General features: G+C 43.0%; 1 protein-coding gene and 1 long non-coding RNA gene across 7 annotated transcripts in view; one reads left to right on the top strand and one right to left on the bottom strand.

The window, feature by feature from the left end:
* Positions 1 to 21,244, top strand: part of shank2b (SH3 and multiple ankyrin repeat domains 2b) — a 188,969-nt gene that overhangs the window by 163,663 nt on the left and 4,062 nt on the right. For all 6 annotated transcript variants that reach the window (XM_019892616.1, XM_019892598.1, XM_019892583.1 and 3 more), the window contains 2 exons: positions 1,561 to 1,666; positions 3,089 to 5,561. In XM_019892616.1, coding sequence (XP_019748175.1) covers positions 1,561 to 1,666; positions 3,089 to 5,561 — 2,579 coding nt within the window. The remainder of the gene's footprint in view (positions 1 to 1,560; positions 1,667 to 3,088; positions 5,562 to 21,244) is intronic.
* Positions 13,289 to 21,244, bottom strand: part of LOC109529301 (uncharacterized) — a 13,943-nt gene continuing 5,987 nt past the window's right edge. The window contains exon 3 of the long non-coding RNA XR_002170814.1: positions 13,289 to 13,298. This is a non-coding gene — a long non-coding RNA (uncharacterized LOC109529301). The remainder of the gene's footprint in view (positions 13,299 to 21,244) is intronic.

Below are 21,244 nucleotides of genomic sequence, written 5' to 3'. Positions count from 1 at the left end.
AGAGAGAGAGAGAGAGAGATTACAAATTCAAGATATTTTAAAAAATGCATTTATTAAAAACTGAAAAAAATAAATAAAACTTAAAGAGATAAGAACTTCTTTTTTTTAATTGTACAACGAACTATCACGACAGTCACATTGACTACTAAGCAAACTAAATTTCCCACAGCACTGATTGGACAAGCAATATCATGAGATCATCTGCAGCCAGTAATGGCCTAGCGGGCGTGTCATAACTAATTGACATGTTGAGTCGCGTGTATGTTACCCTCCGTGGCAGAGGCTCCGTCGAACCCCTGAAACCACTTCACCGAACCCCGGGAGTTCGATCGAACCCAGGTTAAGAACCACTGTGCTAGCTAACTAGATAGATAGATAGATAGATAGATAGATAGATAGATAGATAGATAGATAGATAGATAGATAGAAATAAGGTAGTACACTGAGCGACTGGTTAGCATGTCCGCCAGACAGTGTAAAGGTCCTGGGTTAGTTAGATCCCAGCTCCGGCCTTCCTGTGTGGATTTTGCATTTTCTCTCCGTGCCTGTGTGGGTTTTCTGCAGGTACTCTGGTTTCCTCCCACATTCGCAAAACATGCATGGCGGGTTAATGGATCACTCTAAATTGTCCCTAGGTGTAATTGTGAGTGTGGATGGTTGTTGATCACTGGGTGTGCCCTGTGATTAGCTGGCAACCAGTTCAGGGTGCACCCTGCCTTCTGCCCGAAGAAGGCTGGGATAGACTCCAGCAGGCCCTCGTGTGAGGATCAGCGGCTCGGATGTTGGATGGATATATATGTGTGGTGTGTCGTACCCCTGCCACCTGACTTAAAGCAAATCGGAACCGCTCGCCGGCCGATTGCTTAGCATACGTAGACAACCATTCACAGTCACACTTATAGAGGAGTTCACATTTTCAGTGATCCTAAAATGCATGTTTTTAGAACGTGAAAGAAAGCCAGAAAACCATGAAAAAAAACACAATATGTGATAATACATCCACAAACAGTCAGTCAGTGGGTTTACAATGAGGTGCTCAAGAGAGTTGGGTTGAAATTGCTATGCTCCGCCTCCAAGCAGTTAGGCGTTAGGCACCTTACTCACTGTCCAGCAACCAGCCCCACCCTCCATCATCCTTTATCCAAGCCTACTTTTTTGTTGCTTTTCATACCTGAGTCCTTCCAGTCCCAACGCCAAGTCGTAACAGACTATTCCATGCAACCACATCCTGCTCCGAGACAATCATATCGGCAGATGGATGTGGTCTGAAGTGACATGCACTTTGATTTAATGCACACACAGACTTTCAGCAAGGATGCTTCAATAATGCAACTCTCAGTTAAATTATGAAGGCACCCCATAACGTTTAGTAATTGCAAAACTTGGTTGTACTCACTGCATTCCACTCTCCTACATCGTATTGTTCATGACTGTTTTTGGTATTTTCACTCCTCTTTTGGATCTTGGTGTGTTTGCCTTTTGCATGGCCAATAAAGATGACAGTGTGTTTTGAAGTTCAAAATGCTTGTTTTCTCTTTTTGGCAATGTTAATGTTTGCAGTCCATGTACCATGACCGCCAGGGAGTAGCAGTGGTTCCGCCCACTGTGCCAGGGGCCTTTCTGGGATTACCAGAGAAGGGCATGCTTAGGAAGCAAAAGTCCATAGGTATGACAACTCTGAAGTGTGTGTGTACTATGTAAGGCTGCTGACTGGCAACCTCTTGTGCACTTTAATGCACGGAGGACTTGCTTGTTGTACTCCAGTGGTATTAAAGCTAATTATGGATAAATTACTGTGATAACATTAGCAAAGTGAAGGCTCCATTGATAATACTGGAGGTTCTTAAAATGAACAATCATGACCAGCGTTTCGCCACTGTATGTAGAGATGCAATATGTTATTAATAACTCAGTGATTAACAATATTATCATGGCAGCAAATTTGAAGGCCCTTTTCTGACATAACATTCTTTGGTCAGCTATATGACGACAAGTTTTCTAGATGTGACACTTCAAAACTGATCATGTGAAAGAACAGAGCATCTTCTGCAAATGTGAAGCCATGCAAGCTTATATCCATTTGTCAAAAGCAAAGCTACTTTTGTCAATAGTTGTACGCTGACCTTCCATATATACTACATGGCTGGATAATAATGCATAGATTTTAAATCAACTTTCCTGGTAACATTTTGATCTTTTATTTTGGAATTCACGATTGTCGTTTTATCCATCGTAAGTTAAAATCGTTTGCAATGATTTACCCTAACCCGAATTAGAACCCCCAGGAATCATCGCGGAATACAAAGCAGTTCACGGAATATAGGGTGAGGTGCAGAATATTACATTTACATGTAGTTTTCATTCTGTCAGCTAGATGTTGCAATCAGAGAGACAGGATCTAAGACTATGTTTGCACTGCAGGGCACGATGGCCAGTTAGCTTTTTTTTTTTTTTTTTTTTTTGTTCAATCCGATCTTTTTATGACACATGAATTCTGTCCAATCTTTTTATATACTCGTTCACATTACAAAGATAAAGGTGAACAGAAAGCATCTGTGATGTGACATGCACGAGGCACGATGTCGAGTGATGCTAACAAAAGACGTCACGCAGCAGTGTTTACAGAAGTAGATTTGGTATAGCATCTAGGGGCTCATTTTATCTTCCCATATCTACAGAGGAAGGATGCGGGAGGAGGTAGAAATATTTGGGGGAATGAAGCTAGGCTTTTAAATCTCTTCATTTCATGGAGACGTCTATTAAAGATGACGTCATGCTGCGTGTTAGAAATTAATGATCTGCGTGGCTAAATTCCTATTAATTTATTATCACACTGTATGCAGAAAATCACCTTTCAAGCCGCGGCATCAAGAATTGCTCTCCGCAGAATCAGGATTGTTCTCTGCAGAATTAACACTTTCTCTCTGTACATTCCTGAAGGGACAGCCTAATTATTATGTAAAATAAATATTAGGAACTCACATCTAAACGCTTCGTTAAGTCATCCTTTGAAACATCAATTTTGTGACCAATTATTTATTTATTAACTTATTTATTCTGTATTTTCTTTCTGATCAATGTCTTCAAGGTACAACAGAGGAGGAAAAACAGGGCTTCCTTACGCCTCCTCTTCTTAAATTCTCCCGCAGCCTCTCAATGCCAGATACTTCCGAGGATATCCCTCCTCCCCCAGCCATTTCACCCCCCTCGCCACCAGCCTACAACTCACCAGCTGGTTCAACACCCAAGAGTTACACTACCACAAGACCCAGCTTCACCCAGAACTCACCTAACGCAGTAACGACTATTAGTAGAACCACAGATATTGGTACACTGAGGAGGGGCTATCACAGACAGAGTTCAGAGCATTTTGAGAGCCCACGCACCCGAGGGCGCACGCCGGTGCCCGAAAACCCTTACTCTGAGGTTGGCAATAAAAATTTGTATGTGCCAGCGAAACCAGCCCGAAGGAAGGGTATGCTAGTAAAACAGTCAAATGTCGAGGACAGTCCAGAAAAAACATGTCATATGCCAGCAAGCCCCTCGGGCCCAGTTTCCATGCCGACTACACCTGTTGAGCGAACATGCTCTTCCATCCCCATTCCTACCATCATTGTCAAGGAGCCATCCACCAGCAGCAGTGGCAAAAGCAGCCAGGGTAGCAGTATGGAGATTGAGCCCACCACTCCAGAACACCCATCTTTAATGCCAACTGTTGGTGGAAGTGGTGGTTTGCGCCCTGAAGATCCAATGTCTCTCGGCAATCCATTTGCGGCAGCTATTGCTGGGGCAGTACGGGACCGTGAGAAAAGGCTCGAGGCAAAAAAACACTCTATTGCCTTCCAGTCAATAGATATGGGGGATGATGACTCAATTGGTCCTACCCCAACCCCTCGCCTTAGGCAGTCAAAGTCTATCGATGAAGGTATGTTTGGTAGTGACGAGCGACTTAGAAGGATGATGGCTCCACCAGTCAACCTCGGACCTCCTGTCGGGGGCGGCAGTGGAAACATGACAGATTTCAACACTCCAGAGCCCACCGTTGTTCGGGAGCCTCTAAACACTAAAACAGGACAGTGTCCCAACTTGGACAGCCCTGTTAGTCTCCCAGCCACGCCCCCAAAGAGCCACTACCGGGCCAATGGAACATACCTTCACCCTGTCACCGGTAAACCTCTGGACCCAAATTCTCCTCTTGCTTTGGCACTCGCGGCTCGTGACCGAGCTATGAAGGAGCAACAAAATCATCATCAAAATCCTCCTCAGGTTCCGCAAACTCCCAAACATGAAGCTCAGTCCCTCCCCCTGCAGCCAAGCCACAAACCAGACCTCAACCAGCCACTCTTTATTGATACCAAGTTGCGGTCTGGGATTGAGACAAGTTTTGCTGCAATCTCCTCTGCCACCATGGGCCGCCCAGGGCGAGGTGGCTTGCGGAGGCAGATGACTGAGCAGAAATACGAGTCTGACCCGGCCCGGGAAGAACGACAACATCAGGCACTTGAGGAGAGGAAAAGTGCGCCAGCGGATGTGGCTGACACACCCAAGTCAGCAGGGCTGCTAATGGTTCACACCAGTACAGAGACAAGCAAGTTAAATAACCAAGAGTTGGAAGGGCAGGATAGCAACAGACCGTCTGAGCTGAAAGACCCCAATCAACCTGATCCCCGCAGTGGCCCGACATTGTCAATTAATCCCCAGCCCTCCTCAACGCGAAGACGTAGCATTCCATTAGGGGAATCCTTGGATGAACCTGTGAAGCTACCCTTCCGTATCCCCCCTCCTCCTCTTGCGTCAGTTGACGTTGACGAGGATTTTGACTTCACAGAGCCTCTCCCACCTCCCCTAGAGTTTGCAAACAGCATTGACATCCCCGATGACCAGGCTAGTGCCATTGCACAGATGCTTCAGCAACAGAGAAGGAATGGGGGGCCTCTGCTACCCCCATACAATGCCCATGCCCCTCCACTTGTCACTGACCAACATAAACGGGTGACGAACAGTATTCCCCCTTCATATCCTCCTCCCCCGCCAGACCCAGAGTCAGGGATCGGTGACTCCGGCATTGAAGAGGTAGACAGCCGCAGCAGTGGGGATCCTCAGCACATGGACACCACTAGCACCGTGTCGAGCATCTCCACCCTTTCGTCAGAGGGAGGCTTCTGTGACACCACTCTGGAGAGCCTTTATGCTACTGCAGATGGGCATTCCTTCCTAGTGGATAGACCCCCTGTACCACCCAAACCCAAAGGAAAATCAGTCATCAACAGAACCTCACTTTATCATGATGCTCTAATTGAAGAACCACCGGAATCTTATGGGTCACCACCTCAGGCTCCTCCTTCATCCTCTGAACCTCCTAGGACGCCTACTCAAAGGACATCAAAGCTGTGGGGTGATCAACCTCCTGAGCTTCATAGTCCTCCATCTACACCAGACAGCAAGAACATAGTTATCACAGAGTTGAGCTCCATTCTGCAACACATGAATCGCGATAGACCGCCCAAGTCAGGAGAAAGCCTCGACTCCCCCACAGGGAACCAAGGGGCCTTTGGAACAAGGTATAGAATGGCACACTTATTTCCTTTCTTTTAAACTGCTGTGGTGTTGCTGGTTAAACATACGGTATTTCTCATTTACTTTTTTTGTTCAGACAGTTTTTGCGCCAATGCTGTGATGCATATCTCAGAAATATTTGAAAGATAGTGGGTGTTGAGATTGGGCTACTTATTTGCAAATGCTAGAAGAGACACTCCCACCTATCATTTGTTTTTTGTTAGGATTCTCAGATTGGGAGCGCTTTCGGGTTGTTTTGGGGTTATGACCCGTGGTTATGAAGAATGCTTGCTGAAAACGGCTGCAGCTGCTAAGATGCTCTTGTTGATTTGAGTTAGTATTCGTAAATGTAGTTTTGCAATATTTAATTCATTTTGTTTGAAAGTTGCACGCACTACACCGCACTTTGCTATTTTAAATCTTATGCTTTACTCTCTTAGAATTTCTTTGGGTGTAGCAAACTGGTCGGGCCTGAATTGACGGCATAGTGGAAGAACAAAGGCAAATTTCCCCACCTGGGGAATATCAGGGAGGGATTAAAAATGTATGCCAGAGGTGGAGCAGCGAGATTTGCCCCCAGCTTCAAAGTAGTCCAATTTATCAGGACCAGCAGATTTTGAATGAATATCTTGTGTTGAGGGCTTTGTATACCGCTGTCAAGTTAAATTGATAGAAATGTAAAAGTCTGATTTAATGAAAGGTTGTCGTCAGACCAGACTGTTGTAAGAACGTCCTATGCCGGCTTGAGGCTTTATTGCCAGATAGGGATTTATTTTTTGCTTTTCTAGAGTTAAGAGCAGTCCTTTGAAGTTTGTGTCTCATTATTTCATTTGGCTTGTCTGACTTTTGGCCAATGCTCATTTCCCCCGCCCCTCTTTTTCATGAAAATGACAAGTGCAAACATGTTACTTGACGACGATCTCACCATGTTTTAGGAGAGACAGAATGAGTCAAAATCCAGTTTATAAAACTCAAAGATGTGGGACAACGGTTTTGTGGAAACAGTACCTGAACTACATCGGCTCATGTTTTTTTAACCTCACATCTCAGTATGTGGGAGGAAATAAAAAGCGGAATAAATAATTCAATGGTGTCATGCATTTTGCATGGACAGTCCATCGCTCATCAGAGAGGTGTAGAAAAAGCGTTGATTGCTTTGGGCACTTCTTTTTTTTCTGTTCCAATAAACAGAGTTAGATCAGAATGGTTGCGTCCATTTTTCTTAATTACACTGAGATGCCCAGCAGCTGCTTAAGTCCTGCCTTGCATCATTCCATTCACGCTTCATGCCACATGCGACCGTGTTATCCTCATTTCCATCATCAGTGCTTGGTCTGTTGACCTTACACTTTGCACTCATTTCATTTTCAGCTCATCTCCATTTTCTCCAGTTTCCTGTCGTTCCTTCATCTCTTCTTCCTTCATGTCCCCCAAGTCCACCCTCACAGGTAGGGTCCATCAGCTGTTGTCATGCCATATGAAGCTCTCAGCTTGGGTATTTGTTTTTAACATGGACCGAGGATATGTCACAATTTGATATGGCCATGTACAGTCGTACCCTGCCATCGTCAAGAAAAGATTTGAAAGACTGCAAAGTTGTCCGTAAATTTGGAGTGAGGAATGTGTCATAGACGAAAAAGAGCTTGCTTCACATTTGTTAGTTTACCTGCAGTGTTTCTTGAATTTTTCATTTATTTGTTTCATGCTTGTGAATATTCTGTTTTACTTGAAATGAAACGGTTGAAAATAAAATACAGTAGCCCCTTTTCCCAGTGTCGTCAGACCGCTTCCCGTTTGTCTCTTCCAGGAGTTATGTTGACCTCCGCTACCTGTGTTTGTTAATGTAAGATAAACTATTTAAATACAAAAGGTTATCTACAACCGCAGCAATTTGGTTCCAGCAGTTTCTCCAACAATAATGATTCAGTTGGGACCGAAATCAAAGGTAGACAGATCGAGGAAAACAGAGTGCTTCACCATTGTTAGTTGGAGGCAACTCCTGCAAGAGATGAAGTCGTTTCATTTAACCATGGAAAGGATCCATTATGAAGTGACAAATCGTCTGGCATACAGATGACTGAGCCTCTGTTAGGCTCCCCTTTTACTCGTGTGAAACGGTCCTGGAATAAGGTAATGAAACCCAAGTTGCACCTGATGCGGAATTGGTGTGTAAATCAAACACAAATTAACAAACCAAACTCCAGTCAGTGGGTTCACAGGCAGTCCCGTTGAGATTGGCTCCCCTTGTCATTTCTGAAAACGCAGTTGTACTTAACTTTTTTGATCATTATTTCTGTCACGTTGCGAGGTGGTGGTGGACCCCAAAAAGCAGGCAGGAGGGAGGAGCAGGGTGAACTTGACGAGTTGTATTGATAAAAAAAACAGAAAACTAAATCCTAAACAAACAAAGTTCTAAGAACACAAGTAATCCAAAGCACCAAACCAAAACCATGACTCTGGCAAAAAACTAACAGGAACAGAACCATGACAGGACAAACAATGACCCGACACCGAGTGGTCGTGGCGGGAGTCCTTTTAAAGCAATAATTACATAACGACCAACAGGTGTGCAGCTGCAGGGAGAGCCCTACAGTTCCACCTGTTGGTCACAAACACAATCATGACAATTTCTCATGAAAATCAATATCCAGTGCAATATACTGTCGGTGATCTGAATACACCTTTACGTACAGTATTTTAATGCATCATGATTCATGCTAGGATGACAAAAAAATGTTGTATGCTGAATTGCCAATATCAGATGTGGTAGTAAACACTAATGCCACTCTTCATGAAGATATATGCGTTGAATGGATCATGAATAATGCATCTAAATCCCCCCCCGCCCCCTCCTACCTCCCATTACTTTGCTGCCAATGTTTCTACTGCAATAACTCTGACAGTTTTCATCTTGTGGTGCTGGCTGGTGAACACGTTGCTTTATAGTTTGTCGTTCATTTATCTTAACGCCATGTTCATCATTTGTCAGTGGATTCAAAATGATTTGGTTCTCGAGGTTAGCAGTTCTTGTCTAAACTGAAGGTATTCTGTGGGTCACTGTGTGATGACTACTTAAATGGAGGCAAAGCCTGTTGAAATCAGATGGTTTTGGCCGGCGGTCCTGTCTCATTCAAATCTTCTTCTTCTTCTCCTTTCGGCACGTCCCTTTTCAGGGGTCGCCACAGCGAGTCATTAATTCCCATCCGTCCCTGCAAACCGCCCTATCAACTCGCATGTCCGTCTTGGCAAAAGTTTTACGCCGGATGCCCTTCCTGACGCAACCCTCCCCATTTCTCCGGGCTTGGGACCGGCACCGGGGAACAGTGTACCCCCAGGGGAGGGCACTGCTCCCCAGCGGCTGGGTTGGTCCTGTCTCATTCAAATGATCTCTCATATTTGAATACCAAAAATTAAAATGTCGGTTTTGCATAATATTGTATGTCCCCTTCTAGGCACAAACCATTGGAGTTGCCCCCACTGTCCTTATTGCTGTGGCATGTCCATAGCATATTATACCGGTCTCTAATTGCACAGTCTTATACAGCTCAAAATATTGTACCGTAGGTGTCGTTTGATGTGAGTATAGTTTGACGGAATGTTGTCTGATGTGATCGGAACAAGAAAGTCACTGTGAGGCCGGTCTGATGAACAGGTCGTATTCAGTCCTGAGCCCGAAAGCATCGCTGAACGTCCTGGTGGAGTCTACCAATTGTTTGTAATCCGATGTTTTTGTTTGTTGTTCTTAAACAATTGTGTGGTTGTGTCTCCGATGATCATCCTTCACACAAGGTATTTGACCAGATAGTGACAATGCCCTCGTGTTAAGTGATCTACGGAGGGGATAGGTGGGCCTGCCTTCCTGGCTACCAAACAGATGGCAACATACAAACAGAAGATGTCCTAGATTCACACATGGCCGGCCTCTCACTCTATTTTTTTTTTTACCCTGACTTACTTCATCTTCGGCTCACTTGCTATTGTGCACACTCTCCTGCCCTCATTCTTCTTCGTCACTGTACTGGAATGAACCTCGGTAGCAGTGCTAACATCCCCTTTTTCTGTTCCTTCGGATGCTGATAGGGATTTTTTTTCCCCCCTTTCTATCTTTTTTTATCCCTGTCTCTTAGCCTCCCAGATTAAATGTGCGTTGGTTGTGCCTGTGGACGAAATGGTTGCCAAGCAACCAGCTGATGAGAGCAGCCTTGAGGCCTGCGGTGATGTCAGCCTGAGTTGGAGGGACATGTTTGCACGTGTTAGTGAGTGCATGCGCGTGCGCATGCGTGCGTGCGTGTGTGAGCGAGAGGATGGCAAGCCTAACCCACAGCGGAGTTCAACATCATTTTATTCAGGTCACGTGCCACGCTGCTTTAGTAGACCACCATTACGTAACCGGGTACAGCTGAGGGTGTGCGTGCGTGCGTGCGTGCGTGCGTGCGTGCGTGCGTGAGTGAGTGAGTGAGTGAGTGAGTGAGTGAGAGAAAGCAAGAGCGAAAAGAGAGAGAGAGAGAGAGAGAGAGAAAGACAGAGAGAGAGAGAGAGAGAGAGAGAGAGAGAGAGAGAGCGCTCTGGCTTCTATAAATAAATGCAGCATGTGCATGTTCACCAATGAGTGTGACCCTTCATGTGTGAAGTGGATGTGCTAGAAAGAAGCAAGGAATCGTAAGATGTGTGGGTGTGTGGGCATGGTGCAAGGAGGTCTCCCACCACCTCACCGGCATCGATATAGCTGTGCATCACCGAAGGCCAGAACAGGACATACTCAAACTCTTTCTGCTCCCCCCCCCCCCCCCCCCCCCCCCCCCCCAGTTTTATGTTCACTGATGATACGGTCCACGTTTCTCTCAAATTGATGTGCTTTGCCTTTGCATAATCATGGAAAGTTGTGGCTAAATAACTGGACAGGGTGTTCATGTATGAACTAGTTTACGCATTGATGTAGCAATAAGTTGTCACGCGGAAAAAAGGGGCACCTTCAGTTCCTGCTGTGCTTACTGCTTTTCTTTCATTTTCTTCCGAATATCTGTTCTGAATATGACTTAACTCCTGCGTTAGAATGTAGTGTATTGACATTTGAGAGTATCTCACAAAAGTGAGTTCACATTTTGTCAATATTCTTTCATCTCCCCAGAGAATAACACTGAAGAAATGACGCTTTGCACTTTACACCGTAAAGCCGTCAATTGTACAGCTTGTATAACTGTACTGTACCCCTCAAAATAAATCAACACATGGGCAATGTCTAATCCACTGTCAACAAAAGCGGAGTACTCTTAAATGGAAAAAGTGTCAATATTTTGCTTCATAATTTTGTCGCTTCGGGTTAATAACCAACTTGATTTAAATGGTCTGAATTAGCCATTGTCTATTGACTGCAAATAATGTATTTTTGCTCATTTACCCATGCCAGCGGCACATAGCAATAGGCAGGAAAAAAAAGGAAAGCTATGCAGGGTTCGATGGTATTTAACCTGTGCATCCACTTCTGTGACATTTTTGTTTAGAATCTTGGCTCAATAAAGGTTGGGATACACCGCAATAAACAAAATGTCACACTAGACATCTTACATCGCTAGTCTGCAATTTGCAAAATAATGCCATCCACTCAGTGAAGGTCACCGTTCATTATTTGCCGTTATAAAGAGTGATTTTCTGTTGTGTAATTGTTGACTCACCCGCTGACTTGTCATGTGCACGGGCTCCAGACCTCAACCACTCATTGACTGACGGACGGTAAAATCCAAATGATGTTTTATTTCCATTTTAATGATTGAAAAAATTACAGTTGGCCCCCGAAGATGCATGTATTCTCAATTACTAATACAACTCTCATAGGTGGCTTTTTACCGGGTGTGGAAAGGGCTTTATTTTTTTTAAATTATGAATGTTCTTGTTATTGTCTCCACAGTGTATATAAATGGTTTAATCACCAGTTTAGAATTCACTCCAACTCTGGTTACATACTACCACGCAACCAATTAAGGTAAAAAGTCAAGAGCGTTTTACATCTACCAGCCCAGGCTGACCACAGACTATTTGTGGTTTCTTACCTTTAATGTGTTCAAATGGTCTGTCAAGTATGACAACTTATGTGAAAGGTAGTTAGCAGTATTTTTGTGCAGTACAACTGTGTGCAAGGGTCAAGTTTTCTTTGTTTTGCTATTTTGCTGAACTTTGCATAGGTATTTCTGGGGTGTAACGGGGCGTTTGTGCCTTTGTGGGATGGAAGTAGGCTTTTCCCGGCCAATCCTCCTTCACCAGTCTACCAAAATAGCGTCCTCGGAGCTTAATCAGACACCGGGGCAGGACTAACTTAATCTATTTGACATCGAGGCTTGCTGCCTGACTATACCAAACAATATTTGGAAAACAATGAATTCTAACATCTTCCAGAGGATCATGAGAGATGTTAGACAGTTAACTGATGTTTATTTACAACACAAGACAGCTTCTGTAAGGCTGTAGTGACACCAAAACACGAGCCCAACACGCGCTCGCTAGCTGTCTCTCACTCTCTCTGATTCCCACACTCACAAACAGAGTGATGCATTCACAAACTCAAGTGCATTTTAACTTGACCATCCCAGGCGGACCACAAACAGTCAGGTAAGCTGTAACATAATTATGGTTGCTCTAGTCCAGTGCTTCTCAATCTATTTCTATTACGCCCACCCTAACAAGAAGAAAACAATTCCTCCCCGCCCCCTCCTCTGCCGCCACTATAAATATCATTTGTCTATAAAATTGTTATATGTACACATCACCATTAAATTGTATCCTCATTATCATTAAAGAAAGAAATATAGTTCAACTTACAGCAAAGAAAACCTTATTAACATAGTTTTTTTTTAGTCTGTAACAGAAAAGATTTTAAGTGCATCAATTTGCCGGAAAAAAAAATAAATCCTTGTTTAAACTATAAATATTTTTGACCAACTTATTGCACCATTTCATTCTGAAAAGCAAATGAAATAATATCAATAAATAAAAAATTCAAATTCAGTTCAGCAACATTAACTCAGGAGCACAATATATAAAACACTTTAGTGTACAAAACAAAATTCTTGATTGGATTGGCACATACAGACAAACAACCATTCAAACGCATATTCATACCGACAGACAAATTGGAATCCCAAACCTCGAAGCCGTGAAACAGACATGCTACCCACTACTTCAGCGTGATGCCTGCTCATGATCATTTAATTTGATAAAACATTACAACCCCATTTACTGCAAGAACAATAACTTATTCTTTGGTTAATGTACTTCTAGTAGATGGTAGATGATACTTTTTTTTTTTTGAGGAAAAAGGCAAGTGAGGACTTATGAGGGAAGAATACAACAGGAGATCGACAGGTGGATCGGTGCTGGAATGAGGCGGATTTTGTATCGGTCCCTCGTGGTGAAGAAGGAGCTGAGCCAAAAGACGGGGCTCTCAATTTACCGGCTGATCTACGTTCCTACCCTCACCGATGGTGACGAGCTGTGGGTCGCAACTGAAAGAACAAGCTCCTGCATACAAGCAGCTGAGCTGAGTTTCCTCTGTGGGGTTTCCGGACTCTCTCTTAGAGATAGTGTGAGAAGCTTGGTCATCCGAGAGGGGCTCAGAGTCGAGCCGCTGCTCCTCCACGTTGAGAGGAGCCAGATGAGGCGGCTCAGGCAGCTGATGAGGATGCCTCCCAGACCCCTCCCTGGTCAGGTGTTCCGGGCAAGTTCCACCGGCAGGAAGTCTCCCGGCTGGCCTGAGAACGCCTCTGCATCCCCTCAGAAGCTAGTGAAGTGGCTGGGGACATCAAAGTCTTGGCTTCTCTGCAAAACTTGCTGCTCCCGCGAACTGACGTAAATGGATGGACGGACGGATGGATGGATGTTCTATGTATGTGTTATGTTTGGGCCCCAGAGAGATACCACATTTCTAGTTTGGGGCTTAGATTTATATTATTATTTATACTCTGTGTGTGTGTGTGTGTGTGTGTGTATATATATATATATATATATATATATATATATATATATATATATATATATATATATATATATATATATATATATATATATATATATATATATATATATATATATATATATATATATATATATATATATATATCTACTTCAAGGCAGCATTCCCCAAACTTTTTAGTGCCACAGACCATGTGAAGAAATAGTGTGAAGGTATAGAAACAGATTACAAATATCACTCACCATTAGCAACACTTGAACATGATGGTCTTATACCAGGGGTGCCCAAGCTTTTATGACCGAAGATCTACTTTTCGATCAACCAACCCCCCGTGATCAACCCATTACCGCGCATGCGCGCATATGCACGCACGTACATGCGCATGCCATGATGAGCAACAGCCTGACGCTGAGGCACACGACACACTTTTGCAGCCCGTTAACGATCGTAGCTCACGCGTCACGTTTTAAAATGCTTCTCTCGGCCCTCCAGATTCCCATTCTTTGCCCGTCCCCTCGGTGACTTGTACAAAACAAACTCTGAATGAGAATAATGATAACGATAAAAGATATAGCGCACCAACTCTGATCACAAGCTGCAACTGCAGACTGCTGTGCGCAAGCAACTTCCGGTGACGCAGTCACACGTCACCGTTAAAGGTTAAACCTGCTTTATTTTCTTTTCTTTTTAAAACGCTTTTTGTGAAAGTGAGACTGATAGAATCATTAGGGTGTATTGTGCATTAACACAAAAAAATATATTCCTAACATGCACAGAGACACAAATGTTTTTTTGGGTTTTTTTTTTCCTCTCCACCACACTTTTGCAGCCCATTAACGATCGTAGCTCACGCGTCACGTTTTAAAATGCTTCTCTCGGCCCTCCAGATTCCCATTCTTTGCCCGTCCCCTCGGTGACTTGTACAAAACAAACTCTGAATGAGAATAATGATAACGATAAAAGATATAGCGCACCAACTCTGATCACAAGCTGCAACTGCAGACTGCTGTGCGCAAGCAACTTCCGGTGACGCAGTCACACGTCACCGTTAAAGGTTAAACCTGCTTTATTTTCTTTTCTTTTTAAAACGCTTTTTGTGAAAGTGAGACTGATAGAATCATTAGGGTGCATTGTGCATTAACACAAAAAAATATATTCCTAACATGCACAGAGACACAAATGTTTTTTTGGGTTTTTTTTTTCCTCTCCACCTCCGATCGACTTGGGACCAGTCCTTGATCTACTGGTCGATCAAGATCGACGTAATGGGCGCCCCTGTCTTATACCATATTCCAAGTGCACTATTTTGAAAGTTGTCCTGAAATATCTACAATGTATCAAGTAAACCCTAGCATGCAGTTGTTGACCATGTATTATTTGACAAAATAATCTGGTGACGAACCGTCACTTTTCATCTCTGCCCTTATCCCGTTCCGTTCTGCCACTGATATGAAACTAATCTTAGGCTTGCGGCGATCAGGCTAGCCAAAGCTAGTGACATGAGGCTAAGACCGATTCGTGCTGCTTTGCGTTTCGTCCCTGGCGTGTGGCTCATGTTTTCTTTTTGCATCATGACAGAATCCTGTTTTCACCATGGTGTTGTTCCGGTGATAGAAGTCTTTTAATTTAAAGTGTGGAGCAGAAGTATGTCAGCAACAAAAATAATAATTCAGTGAATTTACCGATGGCACTTCCACCCATGGATGAAAATTTTCCTTGCAGTGTCTCATAGTTGAGGGACAAAATGCGACCATTTAGGGGCAGTCTGAGCCCTCTGTGGTTAATAATTCATGCTATTCATTTGTGTGAAGTTGTTTTATCACCAATGATTTAACAAGGTAGAAAACAAATAAAAAATAAAAGTCTGCAACATTTTATTGTTAGTATCACTCTCTCTAAAAGTATTTCTATTTATTTATTTTCACATTATCATTTCTACAGCATTCCGTGGAAATCACAATTTCCCATCAGGGCTGAGCTATTCCTAAAACAGGCCTACAGGCTATTCAAGCTGGTGTGCACGTGTATAACTGTGGTCAGTTAGAAATAATAATAAATGCTCTTACGATGCGAGGCCCTGGTCTCAATCAGGTCGTCACAGTGCATAGAGCCGATCAGCTTCACCAGATTAACACAAAAAAATATATTACTAACATGCACAGACACAAATGTTTTTTGGGTTTTTTTTTTCCTCTCCACTTCCGATCGACTTGGGACCAGTCCTTGATCTACTGGTCGATGAGGATAGACTTTTTCGTCCCTGGCGTGTGGCTCATGTTTTCTTTTTGCATCATGACAGAATCCTGTTTTCACCATGGTGTTGTTCCGGTGATAGAAGTCTTTTAATTTAAAGTGTGGAGCAGAAGTATGTCAGCAACAAAAATAATAATTCAGTGAATTTACCGATGGCACTTCCACCCATGGATGAAAATTTTCCTTGCAGTGTCTCATAGTTGAGGGACAAAATGCGACCATTTAGGGGCAGTCTGAGCCCTCTGTGGTTAATAATTCATGCTATTCATTTGTGTGAAGTTGTTTTATCACCAATGATTTAACAAGGTAGAAAACAAATAAAAAATAAAAGTCTGCAACATTTTATTGTTAGTATCACTCTCTCGAAAAGTATTTCTATTTATTTATTTTCACATTATCATTTCTACAGCATTCCGTGGAAATCACAATTTCCCATCAGGGCTGAGCTATTCCTAAAACAGGCCTACAGGATATTCAAGCTGGTGTGCACGTGTATAACTGTGGTCAGTTAGAAATAATAATAAATGCTCTTACGATGCGAGGCCCTGGTCTCAATCAGGTCGTCACAGTGCATAGAGCCGATCAGCTTCACCAGAGCCCGCCAATGACCACGGTCATGAGCCAGGTCCGCTGCGTCCTTCAGGATAAGCCCCTGGTGCTGGAGATCCTCCCTGATGACATCAAGCCATGTGGTGTGGGGTCTTCCGCGTGGCCTTTTCCAGCCGGCTGTAGCTGGGTCGAATGAAAATATGGCACGAGTGGGGTGTTCCTGGGGTAATCGGAAGAGATGTCCAAGCAAACGGATGCTCCTCTGGGTGGCCAGTCGAGATGTATAGCTGCAGCCGCAAGGCTGCGTCTGCGGTCGATCTCTGGCTTGAGATTGCCGTTGCTTGTAATGGTGGAGTCCAGGAAGATGACGGAATTGACGAATTGCACTTCGTCTGAGCCAAAAAACAGGGGGGAAGGTTGGGGTCCGTCAGCACTATACATACAGTAATTTTTGTTTTCTGCCAGTTTACTTGGAGGCCCAGCTTTGCTGCTTCTGTTTGATATATGGAGAGAGCACTACTGAGGTGTTGGAGTTGCTTAACAGGGTGGTGTCGTCAGCCTGTTCAAGGTCGGTCAGGTGGATGTTGCCAAATGACATGCCTGAGACTTGCTCCCGGACTCGGATCATGAGGTGGTCAATGACACAGTTAAAAAGATCAGGAGCGGCCACGCAGCCCTGTCTGACCCCGCTGTTAATGGGGAGTCACTCTGAGTCCTTCCAATTCACACGAACATAGCTCACAGAGTCGCTGGAACAATGTGGTTATTTTGGGTGGAACTCCGAGATACTTCACTATGTTCCAAAGGGACAGGTGGTCGACTGTGTCATATGCAGCTTTAAGATCTATGAAAGCTATAAAGAGATGTTGGTCCTTCCGGAACTCTCTGACCTTCTCAACAATGAGTCGAAGAGCAGAGATGTGGTTAAAAGTGGACTGGTTGTGCATGAAGCCAGCTTGTTGAGGTCAGTTATACATGTGCACGTTAGATGTTGACATTTTTTAGGGAATCCTGCAAGATTCCCATGCCATGGGAGTCAGAGTTGTTTTCACCGGGAGCAGGATGGGACAGGATTTTTATTTTTATGATGGTCCGGGACTGGGATGGGATAGGATTTGAGTTTTTTGGGGAGTGGAATGAGATGGGAGAGAAAATCCACTCACGTGTCACAATCTGGTCCACATAATATTTTTCATCTGTACTTCACATAGTAGTTGCAGTACTGAAGAAGCACATTGTGGGAGTGGGCAGCAAGACTGGTAATTAACTCAATAATTCCCTGCCTGACTCTACATATTTATTCCGATTGAGGAAGTTGAACCATTTGATATACCTGTAGAAAATGTGTCAACATTTTACTCTTAAGTTGCATCCTCGGGTTACGTGTGACCAGAGGTGGGACATCCATGTTATATGTGGGCATTCAATGTGGATTTAATCGCGATTGTCATATTGGGCACCCTTGCTCTAAATCATCCATAGATATGAGTGTGAAGTTTAACAACACACAACTCTGCCACTTCAAAGCAGTACAGATGAAATATTAATCCAGTACCATGACAAAAACGTTTTTAATAAAATACCTTTTATTCACTATCAGTGCTGATTGTTACATAAATACAGCCATGAAAAAAAAATTAAGAGACCACCTTGTTTTCTTCAATTTCGTGCTGAGTTTCATGTATGGTGCCACTAAGAGTGCATCAAGTGACAAACTGACACAAAAGGAAACATGCAATGCCTAATAGCACCGTTTTTGGCTTTACATTGATGTAAGAACTGAAGTGGTTTTGGTTATTATCAAGAAAGCCTTTTGGAAACTGTTTTGATCTTAAATTGGATTCATATCTGCTTTTGTTGTCATCAATAGAGTGGTCCAAACAAATTTACCTTTAGTTGCACTAGGCATTTAAAAGCACCAAGAAAACAAAGAAACACAGGTGGTCTTTTTTTTTTCCATGGCTGTTTCTATTAATATGAAAATGGCTTGTACTGACCAAGCAAATTCTGACACCAAGAACCAATGATGATGAATTTCCAATCTGATTGGTTTAAGAAATAGTCCCACTGCTCATGTTGTTTAAGTTACATCGGCCAGCACTTCTGATTCTGAAAGCTCTGGGAAATTTAGTTGACGTGGCAGCAGTTTGAAATCTGTCTGGACAAAAAATAAATAAAAATATCTACTCCATTTTCCAAATTCACTATTGGAAGCAGTTCAGGCAAAGAGAAAGAGAAATGCTCTGAAATTTAGAGACTCGATTGCATGGGTGTACCACCCACGTCTGCATGTGAATTTTGGTGCAAGGAATATTAACAAGGTCAAAGAAGCAAAATGAGGCACTCTGCTAATTAGTCTAATATGCAATTAATCTACAGAGGTCCCTTGGAACAAAAAGTGGCTTAATAGATGATACAAGTCTCAGTATCATTTTTGGTGGGGGGGGGCTTGGCTGAAGTCCATTGCAACTTGGTCCATGAGAAAAAATAAAGGGAGCAGGATGAGTGAAATATAGAACTCCATAATGTAATAACAGGCCATACCATAATAAATGTGTGTGTGTGTGTGTGTGTGTGTGTGTGTGTGTGTGTGTGTGTGTGTGTGTGTGTGTGTGTGTGTGTGTTTACTTGTAATAGACCCATAACATAATAACTGACCAATACCGTAATAAAAGCCTTGAATCTAAAACGTAATAACATTTGGTCAGGAACGGTAAAAAACAAAAAACAAAAACCATTTCAAATGTAATAACTGAGCCCATAACGTAATAATGCACAAATATCGCTTGATTTAACTTCTGATGTTTCAATATCCTCTCAGTGCAAAAAGGCATCTGTCTGTCTGTCTGTCTGTCTGTCTGTCTCTCTCTCTCTCTCTCTCTCTCTCTCTCTCTCTCTCTCTCTCTCTCGGTCTCCCTCGCTCATGTATTTGTCTGTTTACATTGATGGTTAGCATGAGCTCTAGTTCTGTCAGCTGCTCCTTAGCCTTTCAGGTTATGTCAAAATGTAGTGGGAACACAATTGGAAATTCTGTCCATCAATGTTACCAAGGGACCAAGGGTAGTCTTGGACATAATATCTCTAAGCATTAAGTAAAACAAGCAAATAGTACAAATAGAGACAAGGAAACAAGAGAGCATGCATTTGCATAGTTATATCCAAAAATCAAAATAATAATAAAGTGATGGTAGTATATTAATAAATTATGGGCTTGGTTATGACATTCATAAAGATGTTTTTGTGTTCTAGGTTCAGGACTTTTATCACATTTAAAAAAGGACAAATTAATTATGGTATGGGTCGCTATTACGTTACGGGCTGTTATGACGTTATGGGCTTCGACAAAGCAGAAGGCAGACAGATGGCAGGGACTTGTCAGTTCATTAATGCATCATGTTCTTTTGGGCCTCCTATCTCATGCGTGTGTATGTGAGTGTGTGCGTGCGTGTTCATACATGATGTTTATCACACGTCTTATGTCTCAAATGTCCTCTGTCTCCGTTTCATCCATCCTACACGGTTTCCTGTGGAGAGGATGGTGGTGAAAAGTGCCCAACTTCATCCTGTCAGTGGCCATGCCATGTAAATGGTCCAGTTCCATTTTGGCAGAATGACCCCCAGCCCCCTTCACTTCCCCTCGGGCTGTTCCATATGTTCCAAGCAGGGAAGCGCCATATCTAGGGTAGATGGAGCAAGCTGCTGGTAACAAAAAAAAAAAGGGGGGAAAAAAGTAGTTTGACTATGTCAAGTTCAGATGTGGCCTGTTTCATGCTCTCAGCATAAACATTGTTAGCACATTTATTTACTAAGATCCCAATAGCGAGCCCTAAATTGCATGTTCACTCACTCTAACCCTTTGGGCGCACTGTTGACAAAAATTATAAAAGTTGTACTGACTGCCGTATTCAAAAGATGATTTTGTGCTTTTAGTAGCGCTGGACGTTGAAGTGATGAAATTGGAAGTGTTTATGGAAGACAAACAAACATACAATATTCCTAAATTACATTGAAATCTATCGCCCCGATCATTTTAGTGAATGGGTCATCCTTTCGTGCTTCTGATTTTAAAACTTAAAACAGCACACCTGGAAAACCGCTTTGGGAGAAACCAGCACTAAAAAAAGTGTCACGAGTCACTGAAATGACCCAGATGCAATGAAATGCAGAGTCGATGACAGTTTTGTCATCTGTGACTTGTTCCAAATTAGCCTCCTATCACACAATCGTCGTACAAAAGCTAATGCATGCTAATCAACAAATAACTTTAATGCTGAATGTTTTCTTTTTTCTGTATCAGCCCTGCAATTGTATATTCTGCCTCTTGGCTCCAGCTCACTTATGACTCTAATGAGGATAAGCACTGTAGAATGTTATGGAATGTATTAACTGGACAAGATGGTCATTAATTTTTGTGGGTGTAACGTGCAGTGGTTTAGAATTGCACTTAATCACACTGCGAGATGTTCCTCATATTTGGGGCCAGTTGTTCAAAAAAATGTCATTTGGATAAAATGATCCAGATTTTTTGCTATCAGGTAATCCGTTTTACTTTTGTGCTATTTTTTTTTTCAAAGCAACATTGGATTGATTAATTCTGATCCAGATCAACCGTTTCAACATCTCATAATGTGGCCTACCAGCAATGACAAGAACAGGTAGAAGAGCTGGCATGGGGTCACTTTAAGTGAGATGCGCTTCCCGCGGATCCGCGGAAATCCGCCGTTTTATTTCTTAAATTGATCATTTTTGTGAATCGTCTAAATCCGTTGAGAAAATTTTAGGGGCGGTCAGGTACCTTATCGTCGAGTTTTCACGAGCTCTCCCGAACAGTCTCTCCGTTTTCCGTTTGTAAACAGCCCTGCGATTGGACGTGTATGAAAGCTTCAACTAATCAGATCACTGAAGGCATTATTTGTTGCGGAA

This window comes from Hippocampus comes, unplaced genomic scaffold (genome assembly GCF_001891065.2).
Source record: "Hippocampus comes isolate QL1 unplaced genomic scaffold, H_comes_QL1_v1.1 scaffold198, whole genome shotgun sequence".
In the NCBI taxonomy this organism is placed as follows: domain Eukaryota; kingdom Metazoa; phylum Chordata; class Actinopteri; order Syngnathiformes; family Syngnathidae; genus Hippocampus; species Hippocampus comes.
The sequence above is the reverse complement of the archived record's forward strand: the minus strand, read 5'-3'. Positions and strand labels throughout refer to the sequence as shown.